Genomic DNA, 13739 nt, shown 5'->3' with positions numbered 1-13739 from the left:
GAATATAAAAATGAACAGGCGAACATGTGCAAAATAGACTTTATAAAAAGAATAAATTAAATGAAGAATTAGTCGCGAATGAAAAACATTCGAAAAAGACCAAAAACTAGACAAAAGGCACGGATGCAATAATGAATAGGGCCCTATAAGTACACCAAAATAGTTCCATTAAAGGTTACAAATTGGCCTGAAAAAAAGTTCACACAATTAGGTTGACAGAAAAATAAATAACTATTGCTTTTTAATCACAGTAAAAAAAAAATAAAAATAAAAAAAGAATAGTCAAACATTTCACTCAACATGTAAAAACAGCTAAGTCCTTACAGATAGAAAGCTACTCATAGACATCAATATAGAGATGATCAGATCTTTTGAAGTTCGAATTCCTGGCTACTCCATATTTTTCTTAAAAATGTGATTTTCTGTGAATAAATCCGTTGCGAATATTAATACTGTCTTGTCTCTTTTTGCCAGTTTAATGCAAACACAGGCTTATCAATGTCCAAGTGACCTCAACCTCTCTGGCTAGTGGTTAACAGATATTAACTGGTGGTAATTAACAGCCTAGTTAACTATTGTCATGGCTCGGTTTTGGGACTCGATCCCATGACCTCTTGCTGGTGTTGTGTTTCCCTCTATGATTAGCCAAAGCCTGTTCAGTCTCTGTCCAACTGCTGATGCTTCACTTGTCTTTGCTTTCCTATCCTTGGTTTACTTCTACTCTGGTTTCTTTCACTTGCTTATTTGTTTCTCTCCTACCACATCTTTGGAGGGGCTATTTTTACTCACCTTGCACCTGTCTTCTTTGCTTGCTGTACTTCAAAGTTGATGGATGTTTGGAGTTTAAGCTCAGTTTCATTCCTGTGGTCTGTTTGTGAGGTATCCTCCCCAGCACCCTTTCCTTTCTTCCTCGCTTGGACTCTTGGAGGTTTTTCACTAAGTCCATTTATTTTTTGGTTCTCTGTATTTTTCCCTGTCTATCCTTTGTGAACGTTTAGTTTCTTACCCTGGGTGCTGGTGTCTTCCTGCACTGTCTCTTTTCCCTTTGAAGGATTTGTGTGTAGCAAATCCAGAGGTATGAGAAAACCCTCCACCACCATTTAGGGAGCAAGGTCTGAGGAGATGTTTTTAATTGTGCGACTATGGACTTTTCTAGTCTGTACAGAGACCAGATGGGTGTAGGAGCGGCATCTCCCTTTATTAGTCCTTTTCTTACTCTGTTATTCCATGCGAGTGTGTGAACAAGTTCATAACAACAACAATACACAGATGGACGCTTCACTCACCGACTGATCCTACCACAGAATCACTTAAGAAAGACCTTTCGTCAAAATGTTGGGATTACTTATCTGCTATTTCACACAGTCGGTGGATTTTGTTTTCAATAAAGCAACAATTTTAATATTAACTTGCCTAATCTTCAGTGCTGAAGGTTATCTTGCATATAATTGACTTTGGTTGTTCTTGCACGAATTGTTGTTGAACGAATATTGCAAGTACAATAGTAATAGCCCTTCCCATCAACCAAACGTTCCAAAAATGATCCCTCTTTGGAGGCAGATGCTTGCTTTGCTGGTGTTCATACATAGGCAGTGCAAACGGAAGAAGTCATGGCATTTTCATGTAAAAATGTCCCCTGTTTGAAGAGTATGTACAATGTAGTATGCACAACATATGTATATATGTATATTTATATTTATAGATATGTATACATATATGAATGTGTGTATACATATATATATATATATATATATGTATATTTACATATATATATTCTGTAAATATTGATATATATTTTACAATTCACATATTTTGTAAGGTAGACAGGTGTGTTAAAACTTATAGATTATGGAAATTTTTATTTTATCTTTAAAAAAGAAATTATGGCTTGTTTATCTCACAGTCTATGAATCACACACTTTCTGTGGCACACAAGCCTCGGTTTCAGGATTTTAGATTAGCATCCAAATTAGGACAGAGGAATATTAACTGCCTTCTTGCCTATGCTGATATTAAAGTGCATTACTATAGTATGTCATGGATCAATCAATTTTTCAGTCACACTGACATTGCAGATCCAGCACCTCCCTATTTATCACTTCCATCTTTGGATTATTATTCACAGACTGAGACTAACAATCCCATTTTTAATTTTCTTCAGCACTGCAAGGGTACACCACAATAATATTTGGCCTTTTTCAGTCCCAAATAGAAAGGAGCTGTGCGCTCTGATCTCCTATATCTACGCTGGAAAAACCTAAAATAGAGCTTCTTGGCTGACTCTCATCTTTTATACTGGCTGTAATAGTGCTCCCTAATTGTTTTGCTAGACTATGTGATGTGAAAGCTACAAGGCATTACTGAGTAGCCCATGCGGCCTCGTCTGTCGTCATTAGCCCGCATTTTGAGTCTTCAGCATTGTGTGAAATGGCGCTGGGTATTCATTTATTCTTTGTTAGCCTCACAAATCGAATTGTGAAATCTTTAAATTTGCAGGGACCTTAAAAAAATTTGATTCCGTGGCTTAATCCGCTCACCTCCACATCAATACAACTGGAACAATTGAAAAATATACACTCACCACCATACTTTCCACCGTTCCAGTGCCATGTCCCTAATATTACCCTCTGGCATTTTAAAAGGTGCTATTTCTGTGAAATACTCACAAGAAGTAAATTATAAAGCCATCATTTCAGTGTGGTAACCTGTGTCACATTTTTTGCAGGCATTCTATTTTCAAACGGGGAGAACTGGAAAGTGATGAGAAGATTCACTCTGTCCACATTACGAGATTACGGAATGGGGAAGAAGGGCATAGAAGAAAAGATCATAGAGGAGTGTGACTTCTTAATGCAAAAATTTAGATCTTATGGAGGTAATTACCGTGTGTTCTGCAACCATAGAGAAATTACAGGTTGGATTTAGAACCTGCCGCTTGTCGACACTCTATTCTCAGATGTTTTATGGGATATTGTCATGTGATTTATGCTCTGCTTGATTGACAGGTCAATCCATATGTGTATATTTAGAGACCTGTCAGTGGGACAGAGAGAAATCAGCGGGAATCTACTTTTATGATTATTCTTCCTAGTCCCTTGCCTCTGTTTCCAGCTATATTTTCTCTGAAACTATGCAGTATTTCAGCAAAATGTCCATTCCGACGTCTTTGAGTCACACACAGTAGGTATTCTATATGTGATTTTCAAGGAAAGCGCACATACCCATAACAGCTTATGGGGCTGTTCACCTTTCTGTTTTTGACCCAAATCACAGATAAAAATTACCCACACAAGTTTGTGAGTCCGGACAGCACATGGATGGCATCAGTGTTCAGCCCGTGTCTTGTCTGTGATTAACATTGCAATGAACAAAAGCTTTGCAATTTATTTTTTTTTTTCATCCGTAAAAATCACTGCTGAGAAAAACTGACACACTGATTAAACATTGATGCAAAACTCTAATAAATGATAAAAAAAATATGAAAAAATTATGACATCTGAATGAGACCTAAGAAGTAGATGATTATAATAAAGAAGCCGGGCTTTGACACAAGTTTCTTAAAGTTTTGGTTACTATGAATCAACTGACAGGTTCCCCTTAGCCCCTGAACAACAGATGTGTCCAAACCTATTCTTAGTAAATGCCAACTTCAATCATTAATAGCTCATGCTAGAAAAACTCTTAAGAGGCTGAAATTCCCATCACAACCACTGGGTGGCCACATATAGACACATATAAACATCTCTTGACAGAATATCACAAAATTATGTTTACTTTTAAAAATCTGATCACCTTGCTCCACACCCCGTGTGATATGATGAACATTATGCAACCATACACCATAAAGTTGGCTGATATCGGTGAGAACAGCTTTGGGGAGGGTCTCCTGATTTTTAACTGACAGATAATGTCGGAAAAAGAGAAGGATCCAACCAGCTGAATTTCATTGGCCGACCCTTCAGTTTTCCCTGGAGATGAGCTGCTACCAGAAGAGCTTGGCAGCAGCTTTTTCATAGCTAATATAAGAATGGTCTGCTGAACCAAGCATTCCTGTGCGTGGATGAGTTGGGCGAGATAGCATACAGATACATATCTAATGTACACTTGACCCTTAACTGGAGAGGACTATTATCATTACTAATTGGTGTCCAGAAAAAGTAACGCAATCAATTGCAAATTTTATTAGGCCCATTAATGTATGGGCTTTGACTGTAGGTAGGGATTAGAAAGGGGTAAATCAGTTTTTTAGGCCCATTTACAGAGGAAGTGGGGTAACGGGTCGATAGCTCAGGAGCTGCCCTTTCCTTTTTTGCCTGCTGCTTACAAGTGAAGGGGCAAGGGAATGCAGTATATAAACATGGACCCTGTTTGACCTCACCATCTTTCAGCAAATGCAGTTTATTGGTACATCTGCTTTGAGTACTTACCAAGACATCGCAGGCTAGCATTCTTCATCAGCTCAGGAAAACAATTGCATGTGAGGACTCAAAATGGCTGCTGGGTGTCGTGGCAAGCATTATTAACTCACCTGTACCTCTTTTCCCTGCCGATCCCCAGCCTCTCTGAACTTCCAGCCATTGCTACTGTTCTCCCACCTACCTCTGCCCGTCTCCGGCATCATGGTGCAGGTGCAGTACAATCAAGGGCTTCTCTACAGATGCCAGTTCACCAGCGGCAACTTTAGCAACTGCCTACTTCAGTGCCTCATGTGCTCCTCTGGCTCTTCCATCTAGGTCCCAGACCACTATTACTGCTACTGTATTGTTTGTGGCAGGTCTTGTCAGACTTAAAGGGATTGTCCACTATCTGGACAACCCTCTTTTAAATGAAGTAGTTTCCCTTGTAAAATAAAAGAACCATATACTCACTTCCCGCAGAGGCAATGTTTCAGAGATGTCAGCAACGACTCTCCCATGGCATTGTTATACCATTTGGGCTGTGCAGCCAATCAACCGCTGCTGTTGGGCTAGTGCGCTCTCTCTTTCCTTGAATGAACCTTGAACAAATGCAGAAAAAAAGAAAATGCAGCAGCCCAATAGCAACTTATAACAATAAAAATAAGCAGAGAGATAGGGGCGCAATAGCGCTGTTATCCAACAACAACCAAGTGGGTAAAAAGAAAATGTGCTCACCTTTGTGAGATGTGTAATGCACAACTCATATAAAAATTTGTAGCGAAGGGCTGCAGCCAGCACAGAATACCTAGGGATCTTGTAAGGTTGTCTTTAATAGGATGAAGTTGGTGCCGGGAATAAAATCCGCGCTCCTCCGTGGTGAAGAAATTTGACGAGAGATTGTATATATTTAACAATCTTGTAGTTTATTACTAAAAGCTACGATTACTACGTGTTTCGTGGACGTCCCGTCCACTTCCTCAGGTACAGCTATGTACCTCTTGGTCTCATAGAGTCCAGCTAGAAGATCCAATTAGTCTCAGCTCTTGACATTTGTTTAATGTAGTTACCCAGTCTCCAATGTTTTCGTATGATCTCTATGCCAGTGACTTCAATCTCACTTGTTGAACCATTGTGTTTATCGTTAAAAAAGAAAATCCTTTTTTGGATAAAGAATGTCCTTCAAATTTGTTACTATTTCTAATATGCTCTCCTAGTCTCTTATTAAGAGGTCGTATGGCCGGGCCCACATAGAGCATTTTACATGGGCATTTAAGGCTATATATTACCCCCTTACTGGTACAGGTAATGTGATTTTTTATAGAGAATTCATTATTCCCATGTGTAATGCTATTCTGTTTTTTTTTGTATGAAGAATTTTACATATTTTACATGTTCTACATAGGAAGAGGCCAATGATGCTAAGAGGGCGGGTAATTAACGTATTTTTTATAGTTGGGGACACCTTGCTGCTGATATTTCTGGCCTTTCTGAAAATGAATTTGGGGAACGGGGTATTTGTTCTCCTATGACTTTGTTGTCTCTAAGGATGCTCCAGTGTCTGTTGATGATAGTTTTGAGTATGAGGGTATTGGAATTATACGTGGTGATAATGGGGATTTTTAGTGTAAAATCACCAGATTCCTGGTTTATTGAATTTTCCGGATTTTTGCTCATCAGTAGTTTCGCACGTGGTGTTTCACTTACTTGATTTTTTGTACTATTAAGAAATTGATGATCATAGCCTTTAGTAAAGAATTTGGTTGTAAGGAGGTCTTCGTTAGTATTAAAATCTTGTGGTTATGAACAATTTCTTTCAAGTACCAGTATTCACCTACCTATTCCTGTTGCTCCTACATGGATTATTAATAAAGTTGAGCCTCAGCTTGGTGATTACAAAAGCCTTGCTGTTTCTACTAGTGCTAGGTTAAATTCTGTGTTCTCTAGTTTTCTAGTTGGGTGAACCCTACTTCAGAATATGTTATTGTGGCATCCCTCTGGGTCCAGTTGCCATAGAGGTACTGCATCTCAGCCAGAGGTGTGGTACCCCACTCTCAGGTAAGGAGGGAGCACTACCCATGACCCAAACACTCACATCCAACACACCCCATTCCTGAGGGAGGGTCCAGATAGCTCCTAAGGGAGAGCACAGACCCGGTCCCTGTCTGGAAGGTGGAAATAAGTAGAGGAGGTGGGTGGAGGAAGTAGTTTAGGGGAGCACTGAAGGAAGAGTATAAAAGAAGGGTAGAAACATCTAGAAGGGACCATTCCTGGTTCCAGTCCTTTTAGCAGGAGTTCAGTGAGTGACCGTGTAGGAGAGGGGCCCAGTCAGAGTGGCCCAGTAGGAGAGTGAGGAGAGAAGACCAAAGCAATGAGGAGGGCTCCAGAGAGGGAAAGGATCTTAGTGGCACAGGAAGTGCAGAGTCCACCCGTGCGCCCGAGTTCACGCTGACCGTGAAGAGATAAGGTCGCAGTAGTGGACCGGCCCCAGACTAGTGGAGGATTTCAAGACTCAGCTAGCAAACCAGAGCTTGCGGTATCTTCAAGTGCTATAGCCAAAAACCATACACATTCGCTGAAAAGGTGGCCATACAGGACAAAGGGGACAGAAAGGACGTTGCCCAACAAGGCCCAATGGCTTGGGACACTGTGTGTGAAGCGCAGGGCAGAAGGGCAAGAGCCAGCGCAGAGAGATGACCTGGTAAGGTACATAACTTGGGTGCACTTGAACAGGACCCCTTTTTATCTGAGAGTTTGCTGGATCACTTCCCTGGAGGACACAGGATGACATGGGTGGTTATAATCTGGCAGTTGTAACCTGGAGCATCTTAATAACTGTGAGTAAACAAGTGAAGATTGCACCCCGCTGTGTCCTTCACTGTTTTGCTGCGTCACCTGCCTTGCACAACACCAACATATCAAATCATTTTTTTAACTGCCTGGGGCCTAGCTCTACCAGTGGAGAGCTGAACCATCTCTGCTTTGTCACCAACATCCCCAGGGTATCTGAACAGCGGCGGCCACCTATAGCCGCATATCACGTGTGGCATCACGAACATTATCCCCAAAACTTTATTTCCCCAACTGACTTTTTATTTATTGACCACCCTGGGCCACGGACCAGGTCACTGCCACCGTGACTACCCCCAAATAGGAACCGACCGGCCCGGCTACCGAGTACCCCACGGCCCCAGGGGGCGCGTCATTATCATTGTCTATCATGCTCCCTTCCCCATCAACCGGATGTACTCATCATGGGCATGTTACTGAGGTATATGTGTCTGGCCGTCCATCATCACAACAGACTAAGGAGTGTAGCCATCACCAAACCTGAGTTTTCTCATCGTCACGATCATAATCTCCATCCTATGTTCCAGTTCTGGCAGTCCTTCCTCTCAGTGGCACATGCGCATTTAACACAGAGGCTCAGCAAATGGCCAGAGATCCAGCAACGACCTATAAAGCTCCACAAGCTCTGACCATCGTCGATGTTAGGCCTTCAGCTACTGCTCCTCTTTCTGTGAATAATGTGGTTAATCTCCATACCTTTGGGTATGGCGTCACGACTCTCGTGTGCAAGGCATATAGGAGCTTCTGGAGGTCATAAAGGCCTTGATGGTAGTGTTGAGCCACCCCCGTAGTGTTCGGGTTCGGTTCGGTTCGTCGAACACCGGGATGTTCGAGGAACTGTTCGTCGAACTGTTCGTTGAACACCTTAGAACACCGTCGAACACCGTTAAAACCAGTGGCAGGCAAACAAAAACACATAGAAACACATAGAAAACACCTTCAAAGGTGTCCAAAAGCTGACAAACTGCTCAGAAGACGCTTTTTTTAAAAAAGCCGGCCAGCAATTCAGCAGCGGCATACACCGGTACCCGACAATTTAGACAAGAAGGAATAGAGCATCACACATAGATTAGATAGATAGAAACATGTCAGTCACACATATAAGAAGCACAGTGACAGTGTTGCTTACTGTACTTGTCATTTAGTGTAAAGGATTTATTAAAAAATATAATAGTGTTTTCGTGCCCCGTCTCTTTAAAAAAGCCGGCCGGCAATTCAGCAGCGGTACCCGACAATTTATAACAGACAGAATAGAGCTTCACACATAGATTAGATAGATAGAAATATGTCAGTCACATATATATGAAGTACAGTGACAGTGTTGATTACTGTACTTGTCATTTAGTGTTAAAATAAAAGATTTATTATTAAAAAAATTGGCGTGGGGTTCCCCGTAATTTTAGTCTCTAGCGGAGGTTAAGCAGACGGCTGGGGCAGATGTTTGAAGCCTGGGAATGGGGTAATACCCACTGAGCTTCCCAGACTACTAATATCAGCCCCCAGCTGAATACCTAGCCTTTACTAGCTATTAAAATGGGGGACCCCCCAAAAAAATGACGTGGGGTCCCCCCTATTTTAATAGCTAGCAAAGGCTAGGCAGACAGCTGGGGGCTGATATTAATAGCCCAGGAAGGGTGCCATGAATATTGGCCCCCTCCCAGGCTAGAAACACCAGCCGTCAGCCGCCCCAGACATGGCGCATCCATAGGATTCGCCAATTCTGGCACTTAGCCTCGCTCTTCCCACTGCCCTGTAGCGGTGGCAGTGGGGTAATAGTGGTGGGTTTGATGTCAGCTTATAATGCCAGCTGACATCAAGCCCAGGTTAGTAATGGAGAGGCGTCTATAAGACACCCCCATTACTAACCCCATAGTCAACGTTAAAAGAAAACACAAACACCCAGAATAAAGTCCTTTAATTGAAATAAACACACAATTCTTTATTGTTCTAAATTAAACCATACTTACCATCACGCCCATTCCAGCTGAAGCCAACGATCTCCTGCAATAAAAGAAAAATAATAAAGCAACATAATCCTTACCTTTCCATGGTTCCCACGACAGCTTCAGCTCTGCTACATCGAGATGACAGGCTGGACCGCAGCAGAACGCTGCCATCCAGCTTGCGCTCCTCAGTGTCTCTCTGTGACGGCATAAAGATGAGCCGAGTTCATGTCCAATGAACTCAGCTCACCTCATGTACGTCACTGACAGCGTGGGAGAATTCTCACGCTGAAGCGCTGAGTGCAGGAGAATTTTCCCACGCTGTCAGTGACGTGCATGAGGCTGATATTTAAATTTGGCGCACAAATCGGTGATTGGTCGCGGGCAGCGTCCACGACCAATCAGCACAGTAGTGTTTAACTTTGGCGGCAAGATCAGTGATTGGTCGCGCACCAAGACCGCGACCAATCACCCATTTGAGCGCCACATTTAAATATCGGCCGCGACCAATCAGCACAGCGTTGTTTAAATGTGGATCCAAGATCGGTGATTGGTCGTGGCCGATATTTAAATTTGGCGCACAAATCTGTGATTGGTCGCGGGCAGCGTCCGCGACCAATCAGCACAGTAGTGTTTAACTTTGGCAGCAAGATCAGTGATTGGTCGCGGTCAAGACGGCGACCAATCACCAATTTGTGCGGCACATTTAAATAGCGGCAGCACCGCTCCCCGGTCCTCCCTTTACACCCTAGCCGCAAGGATGTCAGCGGCGCTGCCTGTGCGGATACTTCCGCTGCGAGAACCCTGGACATGAGCGGGCGCTCGCAGCAGAAGTATCCCGACCCGCAGCGCCGCTCCCCAGTCCTCCCTTCACACCCTAGCCGCTGATGTCCCCACAGTATCCGCATGGTGTTACAAAGGTCCGGACATTTGTGTTAAAAATCGCTGATTGGTCGCAGGCGCTGCCCGCGACCAATCACCGATTTGGGCGCCAAATTTAAATATCGGCCGCGACCAATCACCCGTCTTGGCTCCACATTTAAACACCGCTGTACTGATTGGTCGCGGACGCTATTTAAATGTGGCGCCAAAATCGGTGATTGGTCACGCCCAGCGTCGGCGACCAATCAGCACAGCGGTGTTTAAATGTGGAGCCAAGATCGGTGATTGGTTGCGGCCGATATTTAAATTTGGCGCCCAAATCGGTGATTGGTCGCTGGCACCGCCAGCGACCAATCAGCGATTTTTAACACAAATGTCCGAATCTTTGTAACACCATGTGGATACTGTGGGGACATCAGCGGCTAGGGTGTCAAGGGAGGATCGGGGAGCGGCGCTGCGGGTCGGGATACTTCTGCTGCGAGCAGTCGCTCATCTCCCGGCTTCTCGCAGCGGAAGTATCCGACCAGGCAGCGGCGCTCCCCGGTCCTCACCAATACGATTCGCTGATTGGTCGCGCTCTCCGCACGCGACCAATCAGTGATCTTGGCGCTAAAGTTAAATACCGCTCTGCTGATTGGTCGCGGACGCTGCCCGCGACCAATCACCGATTTGGGCGCCACATTTAAATAGTGGCCGCGACCAATCAGCGAGCTTGGCGCCAAATTTAAACAACGCTCTCCTGATTGGTCGCGGACTCCAGCCGCGACCAATCAGCGAGATTGGCACCAAATTTAAACCCCGCTCTGCTAATTGGTCGCGGATGCCGGCCGCGACTAATCAGCATTATTGGCGCCAAATTTAAACACCGCTCTGCTGATTGATCGCGGTCGCCGTCCGCGACCAATCAGCAGTATTGGCGCCAAATTTAAACCCTGCTCGGCTGATTGGTCACGTTTGCCGGCCGCGACCAATCAGCAGTATTGGCGCCAAATTTAAACCCCGCTCTGCTAATTGGTCGCGGATGCCGGCCGCGACTAATCAGCATTATTGGCGCCAAATTTAAACACCGCTCTGCTGATTGATCGCGGTCGCCGTCCGCGACCAATCAGCAGTATTGGCGCCAAATTTAAACCCTGCTCGGCTGATTGGTCACGGTTGCCGGCCGCGACCAATCAGCAGTAGTGGCGCCAAATTTAAACCCCGCTCTGCTGATTGGTCACAGTTGCCGGCCGCGACCAATCAGCGATTTTGGCGCCAAATTTAAACACCGCTCTGCTGAATGGTCGCGGTCGTGACCAATCACCATTAATGGCGCCAAATTTAAACACAGCTTTGCTGATTGGTCGCGACCGCAACCAATCAGCATTACTGACGCAAAATTTAAACACCGCTTTGCTGAATGGTCGCGACCGCGACCAATCAGCATTATTGGCGCAAAATTTAAACCCCGCTCTGCTGATTAGTCGCGACCGCCGGCCGTGACCAATCAGCGATATAGTCGCCAAATTTCAACACCGCTTTGCTGATTGGTCGCGGTTGCTGGCCGCGACCAGTCAGCGATTTTGGCGCCAAATTTAAACACCGCTCTGCTGATTGCGCCGGGTCTGCCGCATACATATTCTAGAATACCCGATGCGTTAGAATCGGGCCACCATCTAGTTTCATGAAATAATTTAAAAAAAAATTGACGTGGGGCTTCGCACTATATTTGTGTCCAGCCAGGTACAGCAGGCAGGAACGGGCTGCCCCCAATCACCAGCTGCCTATTTGTACCTGGCCAGACACAACAATATAGGAAAGCCCTTTTTTTCTTAATTATTTCATGAATATCATGAAATAATTAAAAAAAAAAATACGTGGGGCTTCGCCCTATTTTTGTGTCCAGCCAGGTACAACTAGGCAGCTGGGGGCTGGAATCTGCAGCGCAGGGAGGCCCAAGCTTTCTGGGTCCCCCCCGCTGCAAATTGCAGTCGGCAGTCACCCCGAAAAATGGCGCATTCATAGAAGCGCCATCTTCTGGCGCTATACCCAACTCATCCAGGGCCCTGGTGCGGTGGCTCACTGGGTAATAAAGGGGTTAGTGCCAGCTTGGCATTATCAGCTGGCCCTAAGCCCGAAATTCATGGGGTCACGCCAATATTAGACATGACCGCCATGAATTTCTAGTAAAGTATTTAAAAAAAACACAACACCCAGAAAAAAGTCCTTTAATTGAAATAAACACACAATTCTTTATTGTTCTAAATTAAACCATACTTACCATCACGCCCATTCCAGCTGAAGCCAATGATCTCCTGTAATAAAAGAAAAATAATTAAGCAACCTCATCCTTACCTTTCCATGTTTCCCACGACAGCTTCAGCTCTGCTACATCGAGATGACAGGCTGGACCGCAGCAGAACGCTGCCATCCAGCCTGTCATCCCGCGGACACTGAGAAGCGCAGGCATGCTTGCGCTCCTCAGTGTCTCGCTGTGACGGCATAAAGATGAGACGACTTCATGTCCAATGAACTCGGCGCACCTCATGCACGTCACTGACAGCGTGGGAAAATTCTCACGCTGACGCGCTGAGTGCAGGAGAATTTTCCTACGCTGTCAGTGACGTGCATGAGGTGAGCTCATTCATGTCCAATGATCTCAGCTCACCTCATGCACGTCACTGACAAGCGTGGGAAAATTCTCCTGCATTCAGCGCTACAGCGTGAGAATTCTCCCACGCTGTCAGTGACGTGCATGAGGTGAGCTCATTCATGTCCAATGAACTCAGCTGACCTCATGTACGTCACTGACAGCATGGGAGAATTCTCACGCTGAAGTGTTGAGTGCAGGAGAATTCTCCCACGCTGTCAGTGACGTGCATCAGGTGCGCCGAGTTCATTGGACATGAACTCGTCTCATCTTTATGCCGTCACAGCCAGACACTGCAGAGCGCAAGCATGCCTGCGCTTCTCAGTGTCTGCGGGATGACAGGCTGGATGGCAGCGTTCTGCTGCGGTCCAGCCTGTCATCTCAATGTAGCAGAGCTGAAGCTGTCGTGGGAACCATGGAAAGGTGAGGATGATGTTGCTTTATTATTTTTCTTTTATTGCAGGAGATCGTTGGCTTCAGCTGGAATGGGCGTGATGGTAAGTATGGTTTAATTTAGAACAATAAAGGAATGTGTCTTTATTTCAATTAAAGGACTTTATTCTGGGTGTTTGTGTTTTCTTTTAACTTTGACTATGGGGTTAGTAATGGGGGTGTCTTATAGACGCCTCTCCATTACTAACCTGGGATTGATGTCAGCTGGCATTATAAGCTGACATCAACCCCAACCCTATTACCCCACTGCCACCGCTACAGGGCAGTTGGAAGAGCAAGGCTAAGTGCCAGAATTGGCGCATCCTAAGGATGCGCCATTTCTGGGGCGGCTGATGGCTGTTTTTTCTAGCCTGGGAGGGGGCCAATATTCATGGCACCCTTCCTGGGCTATTAATATCAGCCCCCAGCTGTCTGCCTAGCCTTTGCTAGCTATTAAAATAGGGGGTACCCCACGTCATTTTTTTGGGGGGTCCCCCATTTTAAAAGCTAGTAAAGGCTAGGTATTCCGCTGGGGGCTGATATTAGTAGCCTGGGAAGCTCTGTGGGTATTACCCCCTTCCCAGGCTTCAAACATCTGCCCCAGCCGTC

The 13739-nt window shown here is 45.0% G+C and overlaps 1 protein-coding gene across 1 annotated transcript in view; it reads left to right on the top strand.

The window, feature by feature from the left end:
- Positions 1-13739, top strand: part of LOC141258822 (cytochrome P450 2K1-like) — an 81481-nt gene that overhangs the window by 13180 nt on the left and 54562 nt on the right. Inside the window, exon 5 of the mRNA XM_073673984.1 lies at positions 2726-2875. Within this exon, the coding sequence (XP_073530085.1) occupies positions 2726-2875 (150 nt within the window). The remainder of the gene's footprint in view (positions 1-2725; positions 2876-13739) is intronic.

Source organism: Phyllobates terribilis, unplaced genomic scaffold, assembly GCF_046119375.1.
Source record: "Phyllobates terribilis strain yellow unplaced genomic scaffold, ASM4611937v1 Scaffold_3__8_contigs__length_932513732, whole genome shotgun sequence".
Lineage (NCBI taxonomy): Eukaryota > Metazoa > Chordata > Amphibia > Anura > Dendrobatidae > Phyllobates > Phyllobates terribilis.
This window is presented reverse-complemented; position numbering and strand designations above follow the sequence as displayed.